The sequence below is a fragment of the Aulostomus chinensis genome, chromosome 8 (assembly GCF_037954235.1).
Source record: "Aulostomus chinensis isolate RoL2024-O1b breed Wild chromosome 8, RoL_Achi_v1.0, whole genome shotgun sequence".
Lineage (NCBI taxonomy): Eukaryota > Metazoa > Chordata > Actinopteri > Syngnathiformes > Aulostomidae > Aulostomus > Aulostomus chinensis.
The window spans coordinates 10127705-10151646 of NC_141327.1; the positions used below are offsets into that span (position 1 = coordinate 10127705).

At 41.6% G+C, this 23942-nt stretch overlaps 1 protein-coding gene across 1 annotated transcript; it reads left to right on the forward strand.

The window, feature by feature from the left end:
* The first annotated feature begins 566 nt into the window (after positions 1-566).
* ccdc85al (coiled-coil domain containing 85A, like) lies at positions 567-23942 on the forward strand. The gene is made up of 4 exons (XM_086210809.1): positions 567-1170; positions 2240-3323; positions 20637-20694; positions 22912-23942. Exons 1-4 carry the CDS (start codon positions 925-927, stop codon positions 22928-22930), a joined length of 1407 nt encoding a protein of 468 aa, XP_086066935.1. The 5' UTR covers positions 567-924; the 3' UTR covers positions 22931-23942.

Genomic DNA, 23942 nt, shown 5'->3' on the forward strand with positions numbered 1-23942 from the left:
AAATACATCTGAAAAGTCTATCACAAATCATCTTTTTTGGGCCTATATTAGCAACATTATTGGTGTTATGGCAAAGTCTTATCCTTGCAAGTTGTCTTTGAATTTTAATTGACCTTTAAATTAACCAAATGCCAGATTTACCTCAACTCTGCTCGGGTTTTTCAGTTTGCATCACAATCACACAAACGAAAGTCACATTTTCTTCACAGTCAAGGCTATTTTGAGTCAATTTTCATTTCTGGAGACAAGCCAACACAATCAATTCTAAAGTCTATAATGAATACTGAAACTGTCGGTAGGCTGTAAGGCTGGTGGCATTCCAAAGGCTATTTAGGAAAACATTTTTTTGAAGCAGCAGTAGCTGAATAGAAAATGAACTCTGCTTTAGCCATGTTGTCACCACTGGGAGGCGCTCAAACCCCGCAATGTAATTGGTAATGCACAAATCTGCGGGGTGGGGGGGGCGGGGGTAGAGAGCCCGAGAGAGAGAGAGAGAGAGAGAGAGAGAGAGAGAGAGAGAGAGAGAGAGAGAGAGAGACGCGTCTCTTCTTTCTTTTTCGTGCGTTCTTGCCGGTCACAACGAACGCCAGTCCTCCTCTCGCTGTGTGCGGAACCTCCAGGGTGTCACTCTGACACCGCCCGGGACTGTATTTGGATTCTAACCAGACAGGAACGTTGTACGTCGGCTGTGAGGATGTTGCAGTGACTTGCAGCAAGCAGAGCATCCTCCCCTCCCTCAGCCGGCATCCTCAGCTGTTGCTCGAGGAGTGTAAGTGTCGGGAGCAACAAAAGGCCAAACTATGCAACTGATTTTTAGACGGTAACAGTGAACCACAAGTCGACCGGGGAGCGGATGCGAGCAGAGGTTTTCAACAAGCCTCGGAGTATTTTCTGCCCTTTGTTGGTGCCGGTGGAGCTCTACTAATGGAGAAAGCCACTCCGCCGCCCCAGCCCCAGGTCCAGCTGTCGATAGCTAAGACTGAAAGTCCTGCGGAGGATATCTCCGGTCTTACTGACGAGGATCTGCTCAAGTGGACCAAGGAGGATCTGGTGCGGCGGCTGAGGAGGTCTGAGGCCGACAAGATGAGCGTGATTCTGGACCACGGCAATCTGATACGAGAGGTCAATCGCAGCCTCCAGTTGCATTTGAATGAGATCAGGGGGCTGAAGGTGAGGGGGGCGCGCATTCGTGAAGGATGAGATCATAGGTTTGGAGCGCACCTGAGAACGCGCATAATAGGAGGGATGCTCTGCTGGTGCTTCAGAGAGAATGGATGTTATCACAGAAGTTCATTGTGCTACAGTGTAGGCCTGTGTATGTGCACGCACAGGTTTAGCTTGAAGACTGTTATATTCAGGCTTTTAAAAAAGATAATAAGGAGAGGGATGTACCAAAAACCAATGACTAAATGTGCCTCTAAAACTCTTAGAGCTTATAAAACACAAACTCTGTCTCCACCCAAGCTGTATACAGATGAGTCCAAATCACTCTGCTAATCCTGCCATTCCTAGAAAAGTCCCTCCATGTAAATCTACAGTAGGTGCAGTGCAATTTCACTCTATGACATTTGCTTTGAAAGCAGCCTCATTTTCAGTTGCATTTACCTACCGCCTTTATTTTCCTCTACTCTATTAAAAGAAATATTGCACAGCGTTGTTTACGGGTAAAACTGAGACCAAGCCTGAGGTGGTGCCACATGGGAATCATTTGCCTTTCTTGGGGACCTTGTCACCTCCCCACCCATCCAACCTGCCTAATTACACAGGAAAGTGCTGGAGGGTGAGAGCGGGAGAGAGGTGAAGAGGGGCAGGGAGAGTTAAATCATTACACAATGATAGAGCAGCATGTCTAAGGAAATACTGTGTTGTGGGCATTCAATTTCACTGCTCCTTACGCCATTCGTATTTCTGTGTGTGGCCTACAGGGCCTCCTAATCTGCATGATGTACTTCACAATGAGTCAGTACTTTTATGGGAAAGACAGAAAGGATTAGGATTTCATTTTATTATAATTGCATACAGCATTCTCAACTGATAGTTAAAAGAGCAGTGAAATGGATTGAATTTAGATATCTGTTGAGGCAATTTACTTTGATTAATAAATGCAAAGATATTTTGTTTTGTATCAAATCTCAATTTGGATTCCTACTCTGATCAGCATTAACAAGGCCTAGTGCTCAGTCCAGCTAATCTCAGCTCCATCCCTTCTTATTTCTCCCCTCTTTTTTGTGGCTGTCAGGACATCAATCAGAAGCTTCAGGAGGACAACCGTGAACTGCGGGACCTGTGCTGCTTTCTGGATGATGACCGCCAGAAAGGCAAGCGTGTGTCCAGGGAATGGCAACGCTTAGGCCGTTACAGTGCCAGCATCATGCGTAAAGAGGTGACACTCTATCTCCAGAAGCTCAAGGAGCTGGAGTTTAGGCAGGATGAGGTAATCCGTGAGAACCTGGAGCTAAAGGAGCTCTGCCTCCTCCTTGACGATGAGAAAGGTGTAGTCGGTGGAGGTAGCAGTGGAGGCAGTGGAGGCAGTGTAGGGATGGGGGGTTGCCGCAACTCCATAGAGAGCCAGAACAGTTTGCTGCTGGTGCCCGGGCAAGGGCTCCTGATGAGAGACGTGGGAGACGGGAGCAGCACCTCCAGCGCAGGGAGCGCCGACAGCTCAGATCACCCTCAGCATAAGCAGCCTCACGTGACGGCAGGAGTGGGTGGAGTTAGTAGTGCAGGGGAAAAGGGAAGCCCTGAGCTGGTGCATAAACCCAGGTGTAGTAGCATCAGTGGCATAGGAGGAGGAGGTGGTGCCGATAGGGAGGTATCCAGCCCTGAGCACCCGGCTGGGCGCCACCGGAGTACAAGTCTAGAGTACCCATATACCCTGCCACAGCTGTGCCGACCCCGCTGCGGCTCCATATCCGTCCCCGACCACAGTCGAGCCATGCGGGGCCTGAGCCCGGAGAAATACGGGAGGAATGTGGGAAGACGTAGTCCAGAGCAGCACCCTAAGCACCATAGCTCAGATCTCCTCTTGGGACAGAGACAGCATTTCCTGGGTCAGGGTGGCAGCGGGGAGCTCTATCAGAGGCACCACAGGAGCAGCATCAGCAGTACCGGCTGTGGGAGCCCAGAGGCTCGGCATGGACATTTAGGGACCAGTGAGCACCATGAAAAGGGCCACCAGGGGGGCAGTCCTGAAACTCATAGGCACCAGTACAGTGTGAGCCCTGACCATGTGAAGTTTGGCAGCCCAGGAAGGGATGGGCAGAGGAGGCCCACCGCAGACGAGCTGTCACCACATCACCGGAGCATCTACAATGGCATGAATGGTGAGTGCTTGCAAGTAATGTGGTAACCTTTACTTACATTTGTACTCAAATTGAACACGGTTGTCTTTTAGTGTTTTGCTAATTGCTTTCTCTCTGTAAAGTAGATGCATTGGTGGTGGAGGACTTTACAAATGTAAGAAATATGGTTGCAGTTTGAATGCCCTTTTTCATGCCAAAAATAGAGATACACTCTCCCTCATCTGGACTGTTGCAAAATTTACAGCGTTATTGATTTTTGTTGGTGTCTGAAGATGAATGTGGGTTGGCTCAGAGGACGAGAGAGAAAATAAATGGTTCAAAGAAATTTATTTTACATCTTTATTCAGATCAAGTTGAAATGATGCTCCCATTGCTCCCATGTTAGTAACATTGCAACACACACACACACACACACACACACACACACACACACACACACTATATTGTTGCAGTTTGGCCACCTCACTAAAATCAATGTGAGTTGATGTGTCAGAGAGAAAGAAGAATATCAAAGTAGCAACTTGGCTGCTGTTTAAATACCCCATGTGGCTGATAATCACCTCTGGAGTCCAGGGGAAAAAGGTGCTGAGTGGCTCAGAGCTGGCAGAAGCTTAAGGACAGATTTCTCAAGGTGAAATATCAGCCTGACGTTGCAATATGAAGCTGAAACGATCAGATACATTAATGACACAAAACAGCAAGTAAGTCCAGTGTGGACGGTTCACTTGTGAAATTCTTTGCACTGTGAAAACATATTGTTTCTGCTCATTATTCGTATTATAATGCTCCACGGTAAACAGACATCTACTAAAGTAAGGAACTAGTTGTCAATAAGGTTGTGGAATTGTGGCTTTTTCGGAGCATTTATCTTCCCTGATTTCTAAAGTGATAATAGCATTTTACATTTAGCATGCACATGTTGCTCTCACCTCAGCAGCACAGTGGTGTCGTTCCTCTCCCCTCCACTCTACCGCACCCCTCTTGAGAAGGGTACCTGGTTTGAAACTTCTGGTCTTATTAAGATACTGTTTTGTGTTACATGGTTGGAAAGTAAGTGTTTTAAAGATACAAAATCTGGACATTTTAGTCTCTGCAGCTTCAATAGCTTGGTGCAGGCCAACTCAGACGTAGGGAAGCCAATGTGATTTTTACACTTCAATCATCGCCTCCCAAATTTTTGGTATTCCACATTTTGTTCATGACAATTATCTTCACAAACTGGCCAATTTTAAGGATTTTTTTTTTAAAGTGTAAATACAATCATTAGAAATACAAACAAAGTTATTAACAAACTAAGCTGTGAATGCATAATTTCAACGTCACCACAACTGCCTTTGTGCTTCATCTGTTTATGGATTGATGTTTGTAGACTTGTTAAGTCAGTTGTTACGAACAGTCATTTCATGGGTATTTACATCCATATACATGGAACAATGTGGTCAAATATAATAAGCTCATGGAGACCACTAACCTTATTTCAGTTATTTAACTGAAAGAACTACAATGTAGCCTCCAAAATTTCTCTCTGTAAACAATCCTTTTTTTTTTAGCCATTTTCCAATGTCGGTGGATTGCAGCGGATTATTCTGAAGACACACACAACTTTGACGGATCATCGTTCTGCATTTATTCCAGCTCATGGCCTTAGTGCACTCTCCGGCTCTATATGAGATTTCAATCTTGATGTAACCCGAAACCCATATGATGTCTGCAAAAGGCCTTACCACAGTAATGCCTTGCAAATCCTTAATTGGAAAATGCTGTGAGTGCACAACATTGAGCCCTCAAGTTTGGTGCTGTGCCAGCTTTGGCATCACTGTCGTGAACCAACTGAAGCATGTGCACCAAACAGCCTCGATCCAGGCCCATAAAGACTTCACATGTGCATGAGTAATTTGACAGCGTGTGAGTTACGATGAAGTCATATTGCTATATTGTGTCGTTGATCTGCCAGAATGGCTTATCTCTATGATGAGCTTGTCCCCTCAGGGCCATCCTGTTGTCACCAACCTAACAAGAACACAAGAGTTAGGGGTCAGGTTTGATTGTTGTACTTTCATGTTGACTCATCAAAACTCTGGTGAATGTCAACGATTTTACTTTCTTAGAGCTAATACCGAGTTAATTGCTTCAGACTTCGTTCTGTTTTTTTTTTTTTTTTTTGCTGTCACAAAAGTGGCAATGAAGAAGAGAAATCGTAAGAACTGAGATTGTGAATCCCTTTCGTGAGGTAGAAGAAGCAAAGAGAGCAGCTTTGTGTCCTTGTGTGTCATCCACTGGCCCATCCTCTCTGCCATGTCCTTTTTTGGACGAAGAGGGAATTTAATTCCTGTGACGATGTAGTACACTCCACTCGCTTGGATTATCCTCTAAGCCCTTTGCACAGTATTATTTCAGTTTTTATGTACTTGTGTGTGTGTGCTTGTGTGTATGTGATTTAGGCGGATGTGCCACTCTGTCCCATCAAGAGTGTCTGTGGCTGTGAAGGTTTTTATTCGGACAAATGAAAGTATCATGTTTATGTGTCACTCAACAGCACAGAAGCTCATTCCTTTTAAAATGCCGACAAAATCCAAAATGAAAGCAAAACAACACTCTGACCTCTGCAGCTTCTTAATGCAGCCTGCCGTTGGATCTTTTGGGAAGCTTATCACACATTTTCTGTAGCTTTTGTTATAACCAAAAGAAATGGATAACCCCTAATGACTATGCTTTTCTTTTGGAAACATGAACTTGAAGCTTGTCACTCTTGTCTAAACAAAACAGAATACAGAAGAAACTCTAAGTAGACAAACTAAAGGCATTTTGAGAATCAAAGGACTCAGGAAGTGCATAAATTAAAAATGAAAACAACTGAATGTTGAATTTGGTGAACAATAAATATTGTTATGCTTTCTATAAAGTCATGGGTATGTAATGTGATGCTATCCTCCACAAATAAACCAACTTTAATCTATCTAGATTCTCTATTTGGGACAGAAAATCATTCATGAACACTGACTTCTGTGTGACCCAGACTGGAGGGGTGACTGTTCGCTTAGCCTATAGCATATCTGCCCTGCAGAGGGTCTTTTTTTTTTTTTCAGAGACTTAATCATGTTTTCTGCTTTAGCAATCACTAGTTCTGCATATTAGCTTAAGCTGCTCAGATGATCAGTGAAGAAAAAAAGGAGAATGCAGTCAGTGGGAGAACCTCTGCCCTTGTGATGCCAATGAATGCCACACACGCACACATGCGCGCGCTCGTACACACACACACACACACACACACACACACAGATTTTAAAACGACTCAGCAAATATATTTTTAGTCATAGTAGGGGCATGGCTGTTTGGATGGCGATGTTTGTCCTTTGCTCCAAATCGAAATATCTCAGAGGATGATTCCTTCTGACCCTGCTGACTTTAACACCACTTTTTGTGGGCGTATGATATTTTGGGAACTTTTCAGCTGATATTGAAAAGATAATTGATTTCACACTTTTGTATTTTGAAAAGAAGTCCCTTCTGTGTAAGCAATAATATTATATTCATGTTAGACTCATCCTCCAGCCACTGAAATGTGAAACCAAGCAGTCAGGAGACATCTGCTTGGTCGTGGTGGCTCAGAAAGGCCCATAAACCATACCATGGAAAAAGGCTGGAGCTATAAATTCTATAATTTTGTCACGACTTTGCTCGGTCTCTCTCCAGTAAACTTGATCCCTGTTGAATATGCACGGTAACACAGGCACGTCTTTACACTGGCTGCATGGTATACCTTTGAACAGCATTGTGGCGATGATGACATTTCAGGTGACTAATTAGATTTGTTGAGTTAAATTTTTTTTTTTGCCTCCTCTTTGAACCCTTATGGATTTTTCAATTGCAAATCTCAATCATGTCTTCCTTGGATATTGTAAAACATCCATACTGGGGAAATCATGATTGGCTCTTTCGTTGAGGAAGATTATTTTGCTGATGGCAACCAGAGCCACCTATTAATTCTTTTTATCAGCTATGATTTAGTTATCTGAGTAATACAGGATTATGTAAAATTTCTGTTATACACTGATAATGTGCCAGGGCCGACATTATCGTGGAGTCCTACTTTACATCTACTCCTATCGGCTTGTTGGTATTTTTAAATGAAAGGTCTTGACAACATTAGACAGAGTGGATTGGTTGGCAGACATACACGATTAAAGGGAAATTCTGTCATTTTCAACCAACTCTGCATCATTACAATCTGGGTGTGTGTGCAAATGAACAATATCTAAAATCTCTCAGTGTGAGAGCAGAGGTCCCTGCTTGCTTGCTAGTAAAGTTCAGCGAGTGATGTGAAATATATTGTGCTGTATTTCAGCCTGTCTGTAATGTCAACCAAAGCCAGAGTGGTGACACAGATGTCTGTGCAAAGTGACAGAGTTTGTTTCTAACATGTCGGTGTTACAACAGCCTGTGGGTGTCCTTGAATGCAACAAGTCCACGGTATTCTGATTCTTTTCTATCTTTTAAACAAAAGAGATTATTGCAGTCCTTTTTCAGTGTTTTCTCTGGTCATTTTGTACCAATTTCAAAAATATTTGTACCTTTCTTCTGCAAAGAAAGCCTCACTTTATATTCCCATCTGTGAAATACTTCACTAATTGATATAACTTCAGCCTGAGTTTGGACTATCCTGGCTAGTGGCTCTTATTTCAGAAGTGCTGCTGCCTGTCAGTGCAACAGGAAATCATAACTGAATATTTGGCCTTGGATAATGTTCCAGGCTATCTCATTCTACCCCTTTCCATCTTTTTCCTATATCCCTCCATCCTAATTGGCTGCCAGTGTGAAAAAACAGCTGTTGGATAGAGCGAGATGTCTGATCACAAAGCAGTCTTTCTGGAGGATGTTGGAGGATGTAGTGGTTGCCAGGCTGAGAGGGTTGAGGAAGTATTTGAGTGGATTTCTTCCCATCCTGACTTTTTCCTTTCTTTCTCCAACTCTACTTTTTCCTCTTCTTCCTTGTTTGGATGGATGTAAAGCCTTCCTGTGACAGGCTCACAGCTGAAGCAGCATGAAGAAACTCAAATGTTTGTCGCAGCAGCTTGGCATTAAAGGATTTGGGGGAGCATTAGGCTGCTGTACCTCAAATGGATTAGTATTATTACCAGACAGCTTCATCTGTCCTACTATTATCTCAGTGTTACCTTTCATTACTCCCTGAATCTGTGAGAGTGGCATGATATTGTGTGGACAGACTTGCTAAGGCACATAATCCTGTGTTTTTATCACCTAAGCTTCTATTTAAAACTTATCAACACAGTTTCCTGTGTGTAATTTCACTTTGAATGTCAGTGGCTATTCCCTCTTTGTTGTTATGTATTGTTTTAACGAGAAGCTGAGATTCTCAAGGTGGGTGTTTCTTATTATTATTCAAAAGGGGAAATGTTACATTCAAGTGACATTGGAATTTGTAATCAGACCTGAGACCAATTATCCCCAACAACCTTTCCTATAGGCCATCAAGGCAGCCATTAGCCAAGCAGTACATGATTAGGCATTTTGTTTATCTACCTCTTGTGCATATCTCTGTCATTTATAATCAAACCAGCGCCGCCAGCTTCAACTCTTAAAAAGCCTCCTCTTCCTGGATGGTGCAAACAGTCATATATTGCTGCTTTGATGGGTAGTAAACAAACAACGAAGCCAGTTTCTTGTCTTATACCAGTGATTCCAGCCAAATGAAGTTACTGGAATGTCTTAAACAAAAGAACAAAAAATGTTTTTGGCCAGATAAATTGAACAATAAGATGACACGCTACTGGGGCGGTTTGCACTGTTGCCTCACTGCAAGAAAGTTGTGGGTTTGAATCCATCAGCCGGCCAGGGCCTTTGTGTGCAGCGTTTACATGTTTTCCTCATGTCTGCATGGGTTCTCTCTGGGCTCTCCTGTTTCCTCCCATATGCCAAAACATGTTCCTTAGGTTCATGGAAACTCAAATTGACCATGAGTGTGAGTGGTTGTGTGTCTCTGTGTCCCTGTGATTGACTGGAGACCTGTCCAGGGTGTACCCTGCCTCCTGCCTGATGACAATTAGAATAGGCTCTAGCCACGGCAAAACCTCGAAAACAGGATAAATGGTTGACGACGGATGAATGGAATTTATAGTAATCAAAGAGAGGCTATGGGAACATTGCAGATATAACTGATAGTGTGTGTGTGTGTGTGTGTGTGTGTGTGTGTGTGTGTGTGTGTGTGTGTGTGTGTGTGTGTGTGTGTGTGTGTGTGCAGCACTACTCTGGTATGTTAAGGTACTCATGTAGCTAGAAAAAAAATAGTACAAACTGATCTTTCATTCATAATTCATGAACATGTTGACTAGATTACCATTGTATGATGCTCCCAAACATTACAGTCCCATCAACTGCAGCTCCAAAGTAGCTGTTTGAGTTATGAAGGCGACAGCTTGGTGTGTTCTAGCGTCGCTCCAGCCTGTACCCTAGAGGTATGTGACAAATGTTCCACAATAACCTCAGTCATCCGGTAGACACGCAAACCCAGTGGAATGGAGAACAGTTTTTGTTCTTCTACGTGGTGCCAATGGGGAATGGCCCAGTGAGCTGAGAGGAAATTAGCTTGCTAGGCCAGGTAATTAACTGGAAGTTGAGTAGCTGCCATGCAGGAGAGGGGGGCAGGACAGGGCCTGAGGGAACCTCTGTCAGTCCCAAAGTCACCAGCAGTAACCACATTTAGCTATGATACATTAGCTTCAGCTGTAGCTGTGTGCCAGGCTGAGAGCTGGCGTTCTGAATAGGTCAGGTGATCAGGTGGGTGTGCAGGGTGAGCGTGGAGCTGGACAGCTGTAGCTGAGTGCATCGTGTGCAGTGTAGAGGCTTTCATTCATCTGGATGCTTGGCAGCGGTAAGGTGTCCTTTGAAGATTGGAGAATGAAAAATGACTTGCACAAAATCTTGGTGTTATTTACTGGAAATGGGTGCACAATATTGTACAGCTTCAGGCATCCATCTTAATACATACAAGTGGTGGTGAGTTTACTCACTGGTCAAATGCTTAAATAAACACCTGAGTGAATATTTTTTTGGTTGTCATTCGACTTTGAAAAAAAATGCTAAATTAAAACATTTTAGGGGAGATTTTCTGAAACAAATAAAGGTGATTGACTCTTCCTTCGTCAATGAAGTCATCAACAGCAAGTTACAGGACTGAGACAATATGTCATTGCTCCAATATATCACAATAATCCCTCTTTTGATACAGTATTGATGCAGTGACTCCAAATATTGCTACTTAAATAAAAACAGCTGTTGTTATTAAAGAATTTTCTTACTTGAACCCCTTTGTATGAGTGTGTTCAAGATGCATTGAATTAAGACGTTTGTTCTACATTGTTTCATCTCTGCTGTCTGTTGGATTTGACACATGCAGTCAATAAATACATAATTCTTGTTTTTTCCTTTCTGGGGGAATATTTGTGATCTTTGGTTCTACATACAGTATATTGTGATATAAATATTTTTGACATTATACTACAGATATTATAATGCATTGGTGATTAATTGTCTTGCATTACATTTACTATTAAAGAAATACTGTATCATGATACTATTGATTATTGTTTCCCACCCCTTGCAAATTACATAATTCAATCCATCCTAAGTGCAACATCCTACTTCCTGCTTGTATTTTACTGACATCTGAATGACAAAAAGTCATCAGGGTAAAAGGTGGTTAGCTTTAGCTTCTAAAGCAGGCTTAATGTTAGCTAAAATTAGCCTCCAGTAGCAACACGTTGAAGCCAGACCAAGTGAGGGACCTTTGATTCTACTAAATTAAAAAGTGATGCACTTTATGATTGTGAATGAATTCGTAACAGGCATAGTGTGTTATTTTGTGATTTAGATGTTATTTAGTGTGGCTGTTTTGCTCAGCTAGCTTTTGTATCAGTGGTCAAGAAGCGGCCATGAGGTACTCTACTGCTGCTGACAGCGAGATGGATTTTATCGCTGAACAGAAACTGAGATAGCATATCATGAAACAACATGTTAAAACTGTAGCACTATAACATCATTAGCTCAACCTCTCACAAACCTCAGGATGTAGTTATCCATTTCCTGAGCATGAATTCATCTCCTGTCCATATTGTACATTACATGCATTTGATATAATGTTTCCCATAATGAGAATGACAGCAAGGCACATGCGCAGCTCCAATTTCTGTGGATGGACTGATCCTACTCACATAAAATGAATGGCCCCGCTGTCATTAAATTTATATCATTATAGTTCTCTTTCAGGGATGTCTTTTGGTCTGTGAGATGTCCTCTCTGAGATATTGAAATCAATTCCATTACCCCCCACTGCTCCAGACTGACTGGCTCATATCCTCTACAGCAAAGGCTACATTTAATTACCTTTTTATTCCAGCTTTGTGAGCGCTTTAGCTGCAGGTAAAACATAGGATTAAGGGAATTTCTTTTCGTTGCTTTGAACTGCAGTGGATGGTCATTTTCTGTGCCGATATATTCTGCTTATATCTTCTCAAACGTGGTGGATTTCAGGAAAGAATAGGGCTTTCCAGTGCTATATTCTAATTGTGCTCACACTTTTTGTGTATATTAGACGCCTATTTTCACTTCTTTGATGTGAGAAGTGATGTGTGATATGGAGTATTTTAAGAGCAAGATAATGTGAAGGATGTAAAGTCTTACCCACACCTAGATGTAACCCTGAAGGTACTGCACACCAGTGTTAATGTCAGCTCATCTGTCATGTGGGGCAATCTGGTAGACTGGGCGTCTAGCACCCAAGGGTCCCCGCTTCCATGGAGACCAAGTCAAAGTGTCCTTGAGCAAAATACCAATCCCCTAATTGCTCCTGATGAGTTGGTTGGCCCATAGCATGGTACCCTGCACCATCAGTATGTGTGTGTGTGTGTGTTTGTTTGTGTGTTTGTTTGTTTGTTTGTTTGTTTGTTTGTTTGTTTGTTTGTTTGTTTGTTTGTTTGTGTGAGTCAAGCAATAGGGAGAGTTTGTTGAGGTTGTAAAACTTGCTGGAAGCTGGACCATGTTTTAGAAGCAGTTTCCCGTGACTGTCGCAAAGAGCTGTTAAAACTCAGATCTTAATGAGTTTGATTATAGCTCGCTCTGACTTTGACCTAATTTAGGTAAAGCAAGCAGAAATTGCATTTTCCACGGCACTGTCTTAGTCACAGTATTGTCTTAATATTCAAAATGCCGTCATTGTGTGCCACTGAGTGCTGTATAAGTAGATTCCATTTACCGTGTGGTGAAACTGACATTTTTCTGAGGGAAACTGCTTAATGGATATTTTGCATCTGATGGAATAAATTGCTTTATTAAATGCAGGTCAACAAAAAGATTACTGCTTTTTCATCACCGTGAGGAGAGACAAAATCATCGGAGAAAGTGTAAACAAGTGTGAGCCCCAGGCCATCAGCTAGCGAGTGCCAGTATTTAATGGTGAGCCTTAAATCTAGCATCATCAGATAGCAAAATTGCAATGCTGAATCTCATTCCAACTTGTGACACCTGCACACACACACGCACACGCGCACACGCACGCACAAATGCATGACGGCATGCACGACTAACTTTCACATTTCCAGCCTGTTAAATTATTTATTTGCATTGAGGAGCAATGGGTGGTGACATGTTAAAAAAGGACAGCGGTAGTTTATCTTGCAAATGTCTGCTTAAATATTTAATTTACCTTTGAGGGTCAAAGCAGAAAATGCCAGCCACACCGATACGACTGACAGCACAGATCCCTGTGGGAATGTGGGGGTTGATGTCGAGCTTGAAAACAGAGCATTAAAGCAACAATGGAAGAATTCAGGGCTATTGAGAGAGCCCCCACTACAACTCTGATTTGGGTTTCTTATTCTGTTCATATGTCCTGTTGGAATATTAATCGTACAGAGTTATTTTTTGATCTGATTTTTTGGGATCTCAGACTTATTGGAGATCAAAAAAAAACTTAAGCCCATTAAAGCTAAAGGATCATAAGAAAAAAAAAAAACTTCCCGCAACCGCTTAAAATTTTGTGCATTGCATGTGGTTGCACGTGTATATGCTCCGTTTTGATGTAGATGTGTGCACGCATGCCTGTGTCCCCCACATCACAAAAGCAAAAGAGCTGCACACACAAAACACACACAGTGTTTCTCAGCTTGATCAGCCTACAGGGCTCCAATTATCGAGCTCTACTTCAGTGAGTTTATACTCTCGTCTCTCCACAGTCTACTTCAGCCTCACAGTGAGGCGCGCTGCAGACATCAGAGCTTGAAGTTATCTGCCGTCCTTACCTGCTGCCATAACTCGTTTCATTAAAAAGCTTACACAGTAGACTAAAGACACTTAGCATTAATTATGGCAGCAGGACAGTTTTTCCTTCTTTTATCGCTGCATGGCCTAATGGGACAATAAATGGGAGCTTAAATCAAAATAATTTAAGTCAGAGTGGTCAAGTTTTTGGCAAAAATACACCCAAATGATCACATTAAGCTATATATTAGGTATTTTGTTTTAATATATATTTTGTTTGATCACTTGTCTTTTTCTTACGTGCTTGGTTTGTACGCTCTGGGTTCATTTTTTCCCCTGTATTCTACATGCAGATTTGAAATTTATGGATAGTTGATGAGCTGAAGTTTTTTTTTTTTTTTTTTTTGCAGTCGGGAGGGGAAGTAACATAACATCTAGAGTAGTCTACACATAATGGTTTAGATTTATACTTTAATAATTTGATTTGTATAATACATCTGTTGATGTTCTGTATGTGAAAAAGCCAATAAAGAACGTCCATCCATCCATTTTCTTCCGCTTATTCCTGTTCAGGGTCACAGGCGAGAGGCGGGGTTCACCCTGGACAGGTCACCAGTCCATCACAGGACCAACATATAGAGACACACACTCACAGTCACACCTACGGTCAATTTAGAGTATCAATCAGCCTCGTCCCCTCTTGATGTCTTTGGACTGTGGGAGGAAGCTGGAGTACCAGAGAGAACCCACACAGGAACAGGGAGAACATGCAGACTTCACACAGAAAGACCCCTCACCTGAGCCAGGACTCGAACCCGGAACCTTCTTGCTGTGACACAGACAATCTAACAATGACAGACACTCAAAACACAAATAATCCGGTCTTCCATTGTACTCAGCACTGGAGAGAAAAATTACCTCCAACAAAGAAAAATGCAATGGAATGGTGACTGAAGTCATTACTGTACCTTGAAAACCCCAACCTGATGTCACACAAAATATGGCAGCACTGACGGTTGCTGACCATTATTTGCTACTTGATATACAGCTGGTGAGCTTGCTGTTTTGTACTGATGTCAGATTGTCTGGTGAGATTTAGTGTAACATATATAGTTGACTCAAACTAGCCCACAATATAATGGGAGAAGTCTGCATCTAATGCGTACTAACCAAGAACTGTATCCCACTATGCATTATGTTGGCGGGGAAAAAAATGGCTGTTGGTGAGAGGACCATGTGCCACACCATGACTGTGTAGAGTCCTGAAGTGTGGTTTACATTTGGCAGAGACTGAACTTGAGAATTTTTGAAGTTTTTATGTGTCATCATCTGAAAATAGAAGTTAATTGTAGTCATGGTGAAGTTATGTCATGCGTCTATGCCGCTGTCCGTGCATAGCTTGGCATAGCATGGCATAGCATGGCATAGGGATAACTTTGTAGTTCTTGCATTTATGCTTCAAAACTCTTTAAAGTAGCATTCATTTGTGGCTTATTTTGCTGAACAAGACATGTAAGTCTCAGAAATGTTTGTCCGCAACGCAGCCTGTTTTCAGAAATAATTTAACATTAACTTCCTGGTTGACCCTCAGAAATACATCGTCCTTGTGGCTCTCTACTGACAGGTAACGTGATTTAGCTTGCCGGGAGCCTAACATTATATAAACTACACAAAGAGGAATTAGTCAAAGCTAGATTTTTACAAAAGCAAACTGGGAAGTATCTTTTGACATCACAATCACCTACTCTAATGAGGTTGACCTAAAAGAAGAGACTTATTTAGGCCTGACGCAAGCACACTTCTCATCTGCTCAGTTTGACAGGCGTTCTGTGTGCACTCCAATCTTGGGTGTTGGAACTTTCCCACCTCCTAGCTGTTTATGAAAACACTGGAGGTCCCGCTGACAGTGACAGTGTCTCAACAAAAATATTGGTTTGTACTATTGACAGTTTTAAAGTGGAATGCTAATGATAGAAAGGATGGATGTAGTACCTAATCTAATTATAATGACAAATAAACTTTATGACCAGTCAGTCTGTTAGTGATACAGTCTCAGCAGAAATGATGATGAAATTAGTCAAAACATCTTCTGGCCTCAAGAGATGGAATCTTTCTGTGAGCCAGTGTCCAAACACTGACTTCATAAATATCCTTGCATATCATTTCCACTTGACCACAAAAAGTATTATGCATTCAGAAGGTGGCTTCATGATCCAGAATCACATAAAGCAGCGTAGACTGCAGTTGCCTTGGGGCAAAGTAGCTCTCCTACCAGGCAGCCTCGCTGAGTGACTGAGTGACTGCTAGCTAAACGGAAGGTCACTGATCTCTCCTGCATCTCCACAGGCTTTTCTGCACAGCCAGCTTGAATAATTTATGTGGCAGATTTTTAGGAGATCTGAGGGAATGGCCATGTGAAATTACCTTGCATTGATCCTGTAAGTTGAGAGAAGGAGCGGAGCGGAGAGGAGAGTGACAGATCAAAGTGGATTGAGGGATTGCAGTCTTAAGGAGAGGAGGTTCACGGCTTTACGGTCTCGATTCAGACATCAATAACAACTTGGTTACCCGTTTTGACAAATTATACAGATACATTCTCAATCATAGCGTTTTTTTTCTTCATATTTCTATATCTTAGATCCCAGTTCTTTTCGTTATTTTTTATCAAACAATAGTTTCTAATATTGTTAACAGCACTTTAACATTGCTCCTTCTGCTTCTGAACTTTAAGATTATGACTTATATCGTGTTAATAAACAGTGCCTGGCTACAGCAGGAAATGGGCTCTCCATCCAGAGCAGTGATTTATGCAGTGTGAGAGCAGCATCTCCCCAACTGGTCTCACACATCTCTTTGGTAGGGAAATTTAGAGCCTTTGACTCGGGTGGTGGGGTACAGAGGTGGAACTTACAGGAGCTTAAGATCCACATTATTCTGCGGTAATCACTTTATCTATACACTCTCGCACTGACCCACAACGAAACCCTCTCCCTCTACACATCTCTCGCATCCCGTTAAATCCAATTTTGGTTTTGACACCCTGCCCATAACTAAATCCACTGACACCGGCCAAGTGTGCCGTGTGTGTTTTTCTCACTGTGTAACTCTCCTTGAAGAGGTCATAGATGCTGGCTAGAAAGTCTCATTAGAATTTGATCCTGTTACTTTAAAGGGATTCTCTGGATTTCAGTGCATGGCCACTGTGTGTGTTAATTGTTCCGCTCCATCACAAGACAGCAGTTTGTGATCTTGTGACCTGTGTGGCTTGTGACCTTCAGACAGCAAATCCGTTTAAGCTAATTGTGCTTGTGCTTGAGCGGTCAGGGTTTGAGTCTCAAGATTGAGAACAGAGTCGGCTTGATACATTCAACAAGAAATGATACCATTTCTAATAGGTTCTGTTTCCAATCAGAAGTGTCCTGCTTCGCCGGCATATTGGGATTCCTTGTGAATCCATTATGGTTCTACATGCTGTACCGAGCAGCCAGACTGATACAAACAAAAATACAACAAGAAAATAAATCTAGACTAGGGAATGAGTGCAACTTCCACACAGCAGGGTGATGGAAAGGGTTTGTTGACGTGTTTATTATGAAAATAATCTGGAACACATGTGGAACTAATCATATAGTGCAGCCTATTATTCATTTTACACACAATATAACCCACATAAATCCAAATGGTATCTTAGGTGGACAAGGCCCGTTTATATAGCAGTGTTTTCACTGAAAATCATATACTTGACGTTATTTTTGCTGGATGAGGCGAGCATGTTCCCTCACTGTACATCTAGAGAATATCATTGCATGGGCTGAAAGTATGACCGTGCTCTGCACCAGTGATAGCTGTGTGTCAGGTGAGTTTTGTGTACAGGTTATCTTGAGAACACCTTGAGAGATTCTCTCTAAATTTGACTAAAATATCCACGTGAGATCAAGGATTAACTGAAAATATATTGGTGGACGGACCAAAGGTCAAGGTTACCGTCACCTCAGATCTGTGCAATGTCTGTCCCACCTTCAATAACATAACACTGTATCTCAAGAATACCTTTGAAAAATGTATTCAGATTGACAAAAACATTCATTTGGACTCAAGAGTTACCAAAAAATATTTTGATAGTCAAAGGTCACTGTGACAGGCAAAAGACTATGGGGCCATTCACAGAATTCCTAGCTTTCTTTACCAATCTACGAGTATATCAGAACATTTTTAAAATGTTGATCTTTAAGCCCAAAATGACATTCTTAAATGTCTTGATTGTTCTGCTCCAGAATCCACAACCCAAAGCCCATCACATCTTGTGCTATTACTTTAGCTGGGAGGAATTAGTTGGGACAACATTAAAGATGTTGACTCAGTTGTCCTCTCCTATACACACCTAGGAAAACAATTTCCTATCCAAACCTTTTGCTAACCACAAACATGAGCACCTATTAGAGTGAATGAATCAAGCATGTTTGAAATATTTCTGGCCTTTCCAGACAAAAAGGGAGAGCGGGAAAAAAAACGTGTTTGTCATAAAAATGTATCTGGAACACATCTGGAATGAATCATTGAGGGTTTTCGGCTGTATACTCATATTATGTTAATAAAACCAAAATAAATTGAGGACTGATCGTTAAAGATTATCTTATAATAACTCATTTGTGTATTTATCAGTGCCGATGCCTGGCATCATTCAGAGATGTCATAGCTGGAGCTCTCTGTTTGTATATCAGTCCATCAGATGCACCATCAGTTAAACTTCCTTTGTTTGTTTTCTGTCTTTCAAGGAAGGGAGATGCATATGATTGTGTATTTACTCCTCCCTCACCAGTCTATGAGCCCTGATTTGGCCCTGAAATCAATCCACCCCCCCAACACGCTGACCTCCATATGAAAATACCCTCCAGCCCACTGCTGCCCCCCCCCTTTTAAGAAGGTTTCATATCTTTCTGTGCAGTCTTGCCTCACCCCTCCTCCGCTGCAAAGATAAACAGAAGGGCGGGGAATGTTGTGAAGGTGGCTACTGGAATCTTTAGCAGAACTAGGCGGTCACAGGAGTGTTATGAATCTTTAATGTGAGATGTTAGCATGCCAAGGAGAGGAAATGTGCTGAAAACATGATTATGGACTCAGGGGGAGGAAACCATTGAGGAGAACGACAGAGACAGAGAGAGAGAGGTTAAAATATGGGAGCAAGGACACAATAATCGTTTAGAAGTACAAAGACAGCTAAAGAAGTAATTTTCAAAGCTTAGGCAGTTTTTCTACTTTTTTTCCCCAAAACCCAATTTCTCAGCCAAACTGCCAACCAATTGAAGTATGAGGGTAAATATTGCTCAGATGATGGATGACAAGATAAGAGTCAAGAACTCACCTTGCCTCTAAGGACAAAGTTCAGTTCACAGTGTGATGTATCAGACGATGTTTGTCGTCAAATAGCGACGCTTTAATCATCAGCGTTCTCTGCACGTGACAGTGATGCATTTGTGATGCATGTGGCTGACCTTGACAGACGTGTTTGATTTACCCCAGTGTGTTTAATGCGTATAAACAGCTTATGGTCGAAGTGTCTGAAATTAAACTAATGATTGCAAGTAGGTATTTGATGCCCATCTCTACTTGTGGTGTGGTGTACTGTACGTCTTTGTATGCGTGAGTGCGTCTGACATAGGTTTGCATACATTGAAGTTAGTTGAAAGGGATATGTCTCATTCAGATGCCATATTATGCCTTGACATTGGTAAATGACACACGGAGCATAAGAATGTGTAATATTTGACAAGTGGGCGTGTCCTTAGTTCACGTACAGATTTTCCCTTGGGGATGAATAAAGTATTCGGATTCTGATTGTGATATGAATGCATGTTGGATATCTTATTCTTGTCAGACTGGGTGAGAAAGAATATGACTGAAAATTTACATTGAACTATATTTAGCAAAATAATCTCCCTCTCCGTTGAGTTGATTCTCCCTATGGTAACACGAACAACCCATCAATGTTGGTTTTATCAGGGAATGCTTTGAGTTGACGTACTGTAGTTCTACAACATGAAAATACATTTCAACTAATAATTTTTTCGCTTTTGGAAACAGGAACATTAATTTTGTAACATTAGCCTGGATGTGATTAGCTTAGCTTAGCCTTAACTAGAACCATCATGGATATGTTAAAGCCATTCTTCACCCAAAAAATGTATTTTGCCTTTGAAGTACAACTTGGCACGACTGTGAACAAGAGGGGATGAGCGTTAGCCAATTGGTTCAACTGAATGCTGCAGCTGGTCGCACTACTACTGTGAATGAGTGCTGAACGACAAGGGCTACAGTTAGTTTTAGCCCAAATCAAAGTGCTTGCGGATTACTGATTATTTTTAGATTTTACTGGACGATGTGCTTGAGAGTTTGTAAAAAGTTTGCTTTTAAACAATGCAGCTTTTTTGTTTCGTTTTGTTGCTGTAACTCATCGGTCGCAATTAGCTTCCAGCTCTGTCTTCAGTCTGGACTCACAAATCAGTGATGCAGGGATGAAAATGTCTTCGTGAATTCAAAACATAGTTGTGACTACTTGAAATGCAAAATACAGTTTTAGGGTGAAGTATCCTTGAGAATAACTGAATACCACATTCTGTTATCAATGCCCAATTGGTGTATGCGGCAAAAAAGTCTGCTTTCTGGTCCTCTGCATTTGTACAGCTCTTCTACCAGAGTATCCCAGACTTTGTATCTATAAGTGATGCACAAACATAAAAGCTTGTCATTATTCCTAAACATCTTAAAAGCAAATAAAGGTGTTTACCAGAATTCCCTGCAATCTGTTAATTTTGTTGTATTTCAATGTTTATTTGCCCATTCCGTATATTTCTCTGATGAAGAGTGGAAGCACTTCATCGCGATGTTCTATTTATGAGTCACGTTTACTTGTTTTGGCAGCCTAAACAGACTGATGTCAGCGCTAAATCATTAGATTAATGAGGAGCTCCACTCTTGTCAAAACAACACACTTAAAAAAAATGCCTCTCTTCCTCTTTTTCCCTCTCTCTCTCTCTCTCTTCCTCTCCTTTCTCCTCGTCACAGCTTTGATATCTGCCGGCTGCTGCACCAACAACTGTAGAAATGTGAAGCTATGGGACAGGTAAGAATGCCTCTTCACACACTTCTTTTTGTGGTAATTAGTCTTTGAATGAAAGTCATTGTCTGTTTTTTTCCACAAGGACAAATATTCTTTTAATTGGCTAAATTTTTCTTTTTTACCATACAACCTTCTTCTCTCAGTTGGTTTATTAATTTTCTTTTTTAGATTTGACAGCGATAGGCTGGAGGGTATATCACATTATACAATGACATTTAGAAATGTCTCAGCCGGACCTGTATGAAATATTAGAATATTTTTCCTGCAGTTAATACTGCGATGATCAGCAAAATTATGTCTGGCTTGTATTCTGAGATGATAGTTTGTCAGTGCAGGGTCATTTTATGAGTTAGTCCAGAGTATTGGCTCCAGATGAGTAATGTGTTTGCAGGCTAGTCTAGCCCAAGTGTAATCACCAGGGTTTACAGTGGGATGACAGATTTAGAGGTGACCCTATCCTGTCCCTGTGTGCCACATCCTCCATCTTCAGTCAAGCCCCAGTGGGAGGGCGAGATGGCTGTTAATATTTAATGATGGCAAGACAAGACGTACCCTCCTGTAGAAAGTACTCCCGTCCCCCCGCCCCTTCTGTCGCACCCACACATCTCAACACAGTCATGTTTCACATATTGTCATGCTCTTTTTCTGCTGTTTTGACATGTTCTACCTGTGGATAGATCAGATTCATCAGCAAACTCTCACAAGAAGGATCAATGACTCAGGTGTGGAAAAGTCAAGGTAGATGAGTAGTTTGCGCTGAGAAAAAGTTGCAAAGATGTTCAAATGGTGCAGTCAGGTCCCACACGTCCCTCGTCGCTCTGAAGTGGAGGAGACAGATGCAGAAAGGAACAAAAGACTTTCTCACCAACGGGCAACAAAAAGCCTGCCACAATTAACATCTTACTCTCTAAAACCCGGTTGATTTAATTTTCTTCTTCTCCACTGTTTTTTTGCAGCTTGTTTTTTGTCAGTGTGCCTCTATTTATCCATCCACCTGTGAAAAAGCGTGGCAAGTTCAAACTAATTATAGAGTGCTAATTAATCATTTTTACTTGAATTCTTACATGGTACCAACAATCTTTGCTCCAGCAATTTGCCACGCTTAAAAGTGCTTTGTAAAAATACATTTGGGTCTGTTTGACACGAGAGGGGGAGGTACATGCATTCGTGTTCCCTTCTGCCTGAAGCTTGATGGCATCTGTACCCTTTGCCTCTCATGTGAAAGACAGACTGTTGAGAGTCTCCTGGCAAAATGCAACTTCTGGAGACCTTTGTGACTGTCTCCGAGTTTTAACATTAGTTCGAGTTTCACAAACTCCCTCCAGGGTGGAGTTAGAACCACTCATCTCTGATAAGAGGAGAGGCTGTGCACTGCAGAACCAATAAGAGGCAATTATCATTCTTTTTGATAAAAGTCCCCATGCAGAGAAGTCCAAGACTATCCACTCTGCTGTATGTCAACAACCTCGCAGGCTTAGGGCTTATTTAAAAAATAGTAGATGGCATGTTGATCTGTTTTCAACTCTATGAAATATTGATTTTTTAAAAAATATTCATACGTGGAAATAAATGTCAATGTTATGAGCTTAATCCAATCTAAATCTAATTAGTTTTATCCTTTTATGGTCAAATCATTGACTGTACAGCTCAAAAACACGTGTTCTACCTCTTTACATATAGATCTAGTTTTAATCGAAGCACTTCGAATCTTACACAAAAAAACACTATCAAACATTAAAACAAAGCATTCAGACTGTTGGCAAATGAGATTTGTTTCTCAAGTCCGATGAATCTCAAATCAGACCTTTTTCTTTACAAGTTATTTGCAAGTGATGAGAATAGATTATTTATTTGTGTCCAGACATCATCGACTAATCTACAAGAAACAATCTAAAATCAGCCCAAATCCATGGAGAAGCCAGTTGTTTGTGATCAAAAGGACTCTGAAATTCTATTTGAGTACCCAGACTGAGACTCATCTTTGGACATCTGATTGGAATCTGATCTCAAGTCGCCCAAATATGGTTTGGATTAAATTTGCAAAAATCCAATATCATATGGTTTTCAAAATCAGTCTGGATACAATCTGGACATGCCAAAATCTGATTTGGGCTGCCAGTCTGAACAAGGCCTGGGTGTCTCCTTTAGGGGACGCCTTTGTTAATGTTCATGAAACCATCAAGAAATCATGTGTATTCTACTTCTTCTTCCTCTGTACAGCTTTGATGCCTCCTCTTGACCCCAATTTGGTCAGCCTGGCTCCTCAAAGGCAGGCCGGGGAGTCACAGTGGCACAGCCCTTCCGCATCACTGGCCTTGATAGACACGAGAGCCAATCATGGACATCTCGCACCACGGCTCCACATGGTCTGTCCGTGGCCTCATCCATGTCCACAGCCCTGAAACAGCCTGCTGCCATGTTTTCACTTCTACATATTGAGAGCTTGAGGGAAGGGGAGTCGTAGGGGGTTGCTATTTGCTGGGTTTGTAAAACTTGTGAGGACTGCCACAGATAAATGGATTAGAGCGGATATCTCTCCCTGCCAACTGTGACACGGCTACCTCCCAGAGAGCACCCGGTGAAAAGAGGGGAGATAGAAAGACCTCTGCACTGTTGTGTCGCTACCTTCTGTTTACAAATGTCGATCATTGGTGGAGAAGCACATAAATAAAGTATTCTACAGCTTAACTATTCTCCCCTACTCTTCCCCCCGTCCCCAATCTTTTCCCCATCTCCTTCATCCTCAGATATTCACCGTTTTTAAAGTTTCAAATGAGACTGGTGTAATCTAATGTTCCGTCTCAGTTTTCAAATCCCGCTTCACCACCTTCTCCCTTTTTCATTAAAGTCAGCCATTACAGCTGAACTTTAAAAAGAAAACAAGAAAACCCACACTTGTCAATATGTTCTGAAAATATAAAAAAAAAAAAAAAAAAAAACTCTTCCTGTGTCTTAAACCGAGATGGTCAACATTACTAGCTGCTGACAGATGTTCTAGTTCTATATGATGCAATGTTCAGGTGTACTTTCTTTTTGTATTATCATCTTTGCTCCCTTAAAGCGCCTATATTGAAGCTGCGGGGGGGAGGGGGGAGGGACTATACGATTCTCCATGTTGTTTTTTACAAGGAAGTAAAGTCCACGTAAAAAGTAGTTTATTGGATTAGTTTTCTATATATCAATATATATAGAGATATAATATGATTATTATTTTTGACTTACTGGTACTAGAACTATTATATTAAAATGCA

Coding starts and splice junctions, on each gene's coding strand:
- ccdc85al (XM_086210809.1), top strand. CDS start 925: ATGGAGAAAGCCACTCCGCCGCCCCAGCCCCAGGTCCAGCTGTCGATA. Junction 1,171..2,239: donor ATGAGATCAGGGGGCTGAAG/GTGAGGGGGGCG, acceptor TGTGGCTGTCAG/GACATCAATCAGAAGCTTCA. Junction 3,324..20,636: donor CATCTACAATGGCATGAATG/GTGAGTGCTTGC, acceptor TCCTCGTCACAG/CTTTGATATCTGCCGGCTGC.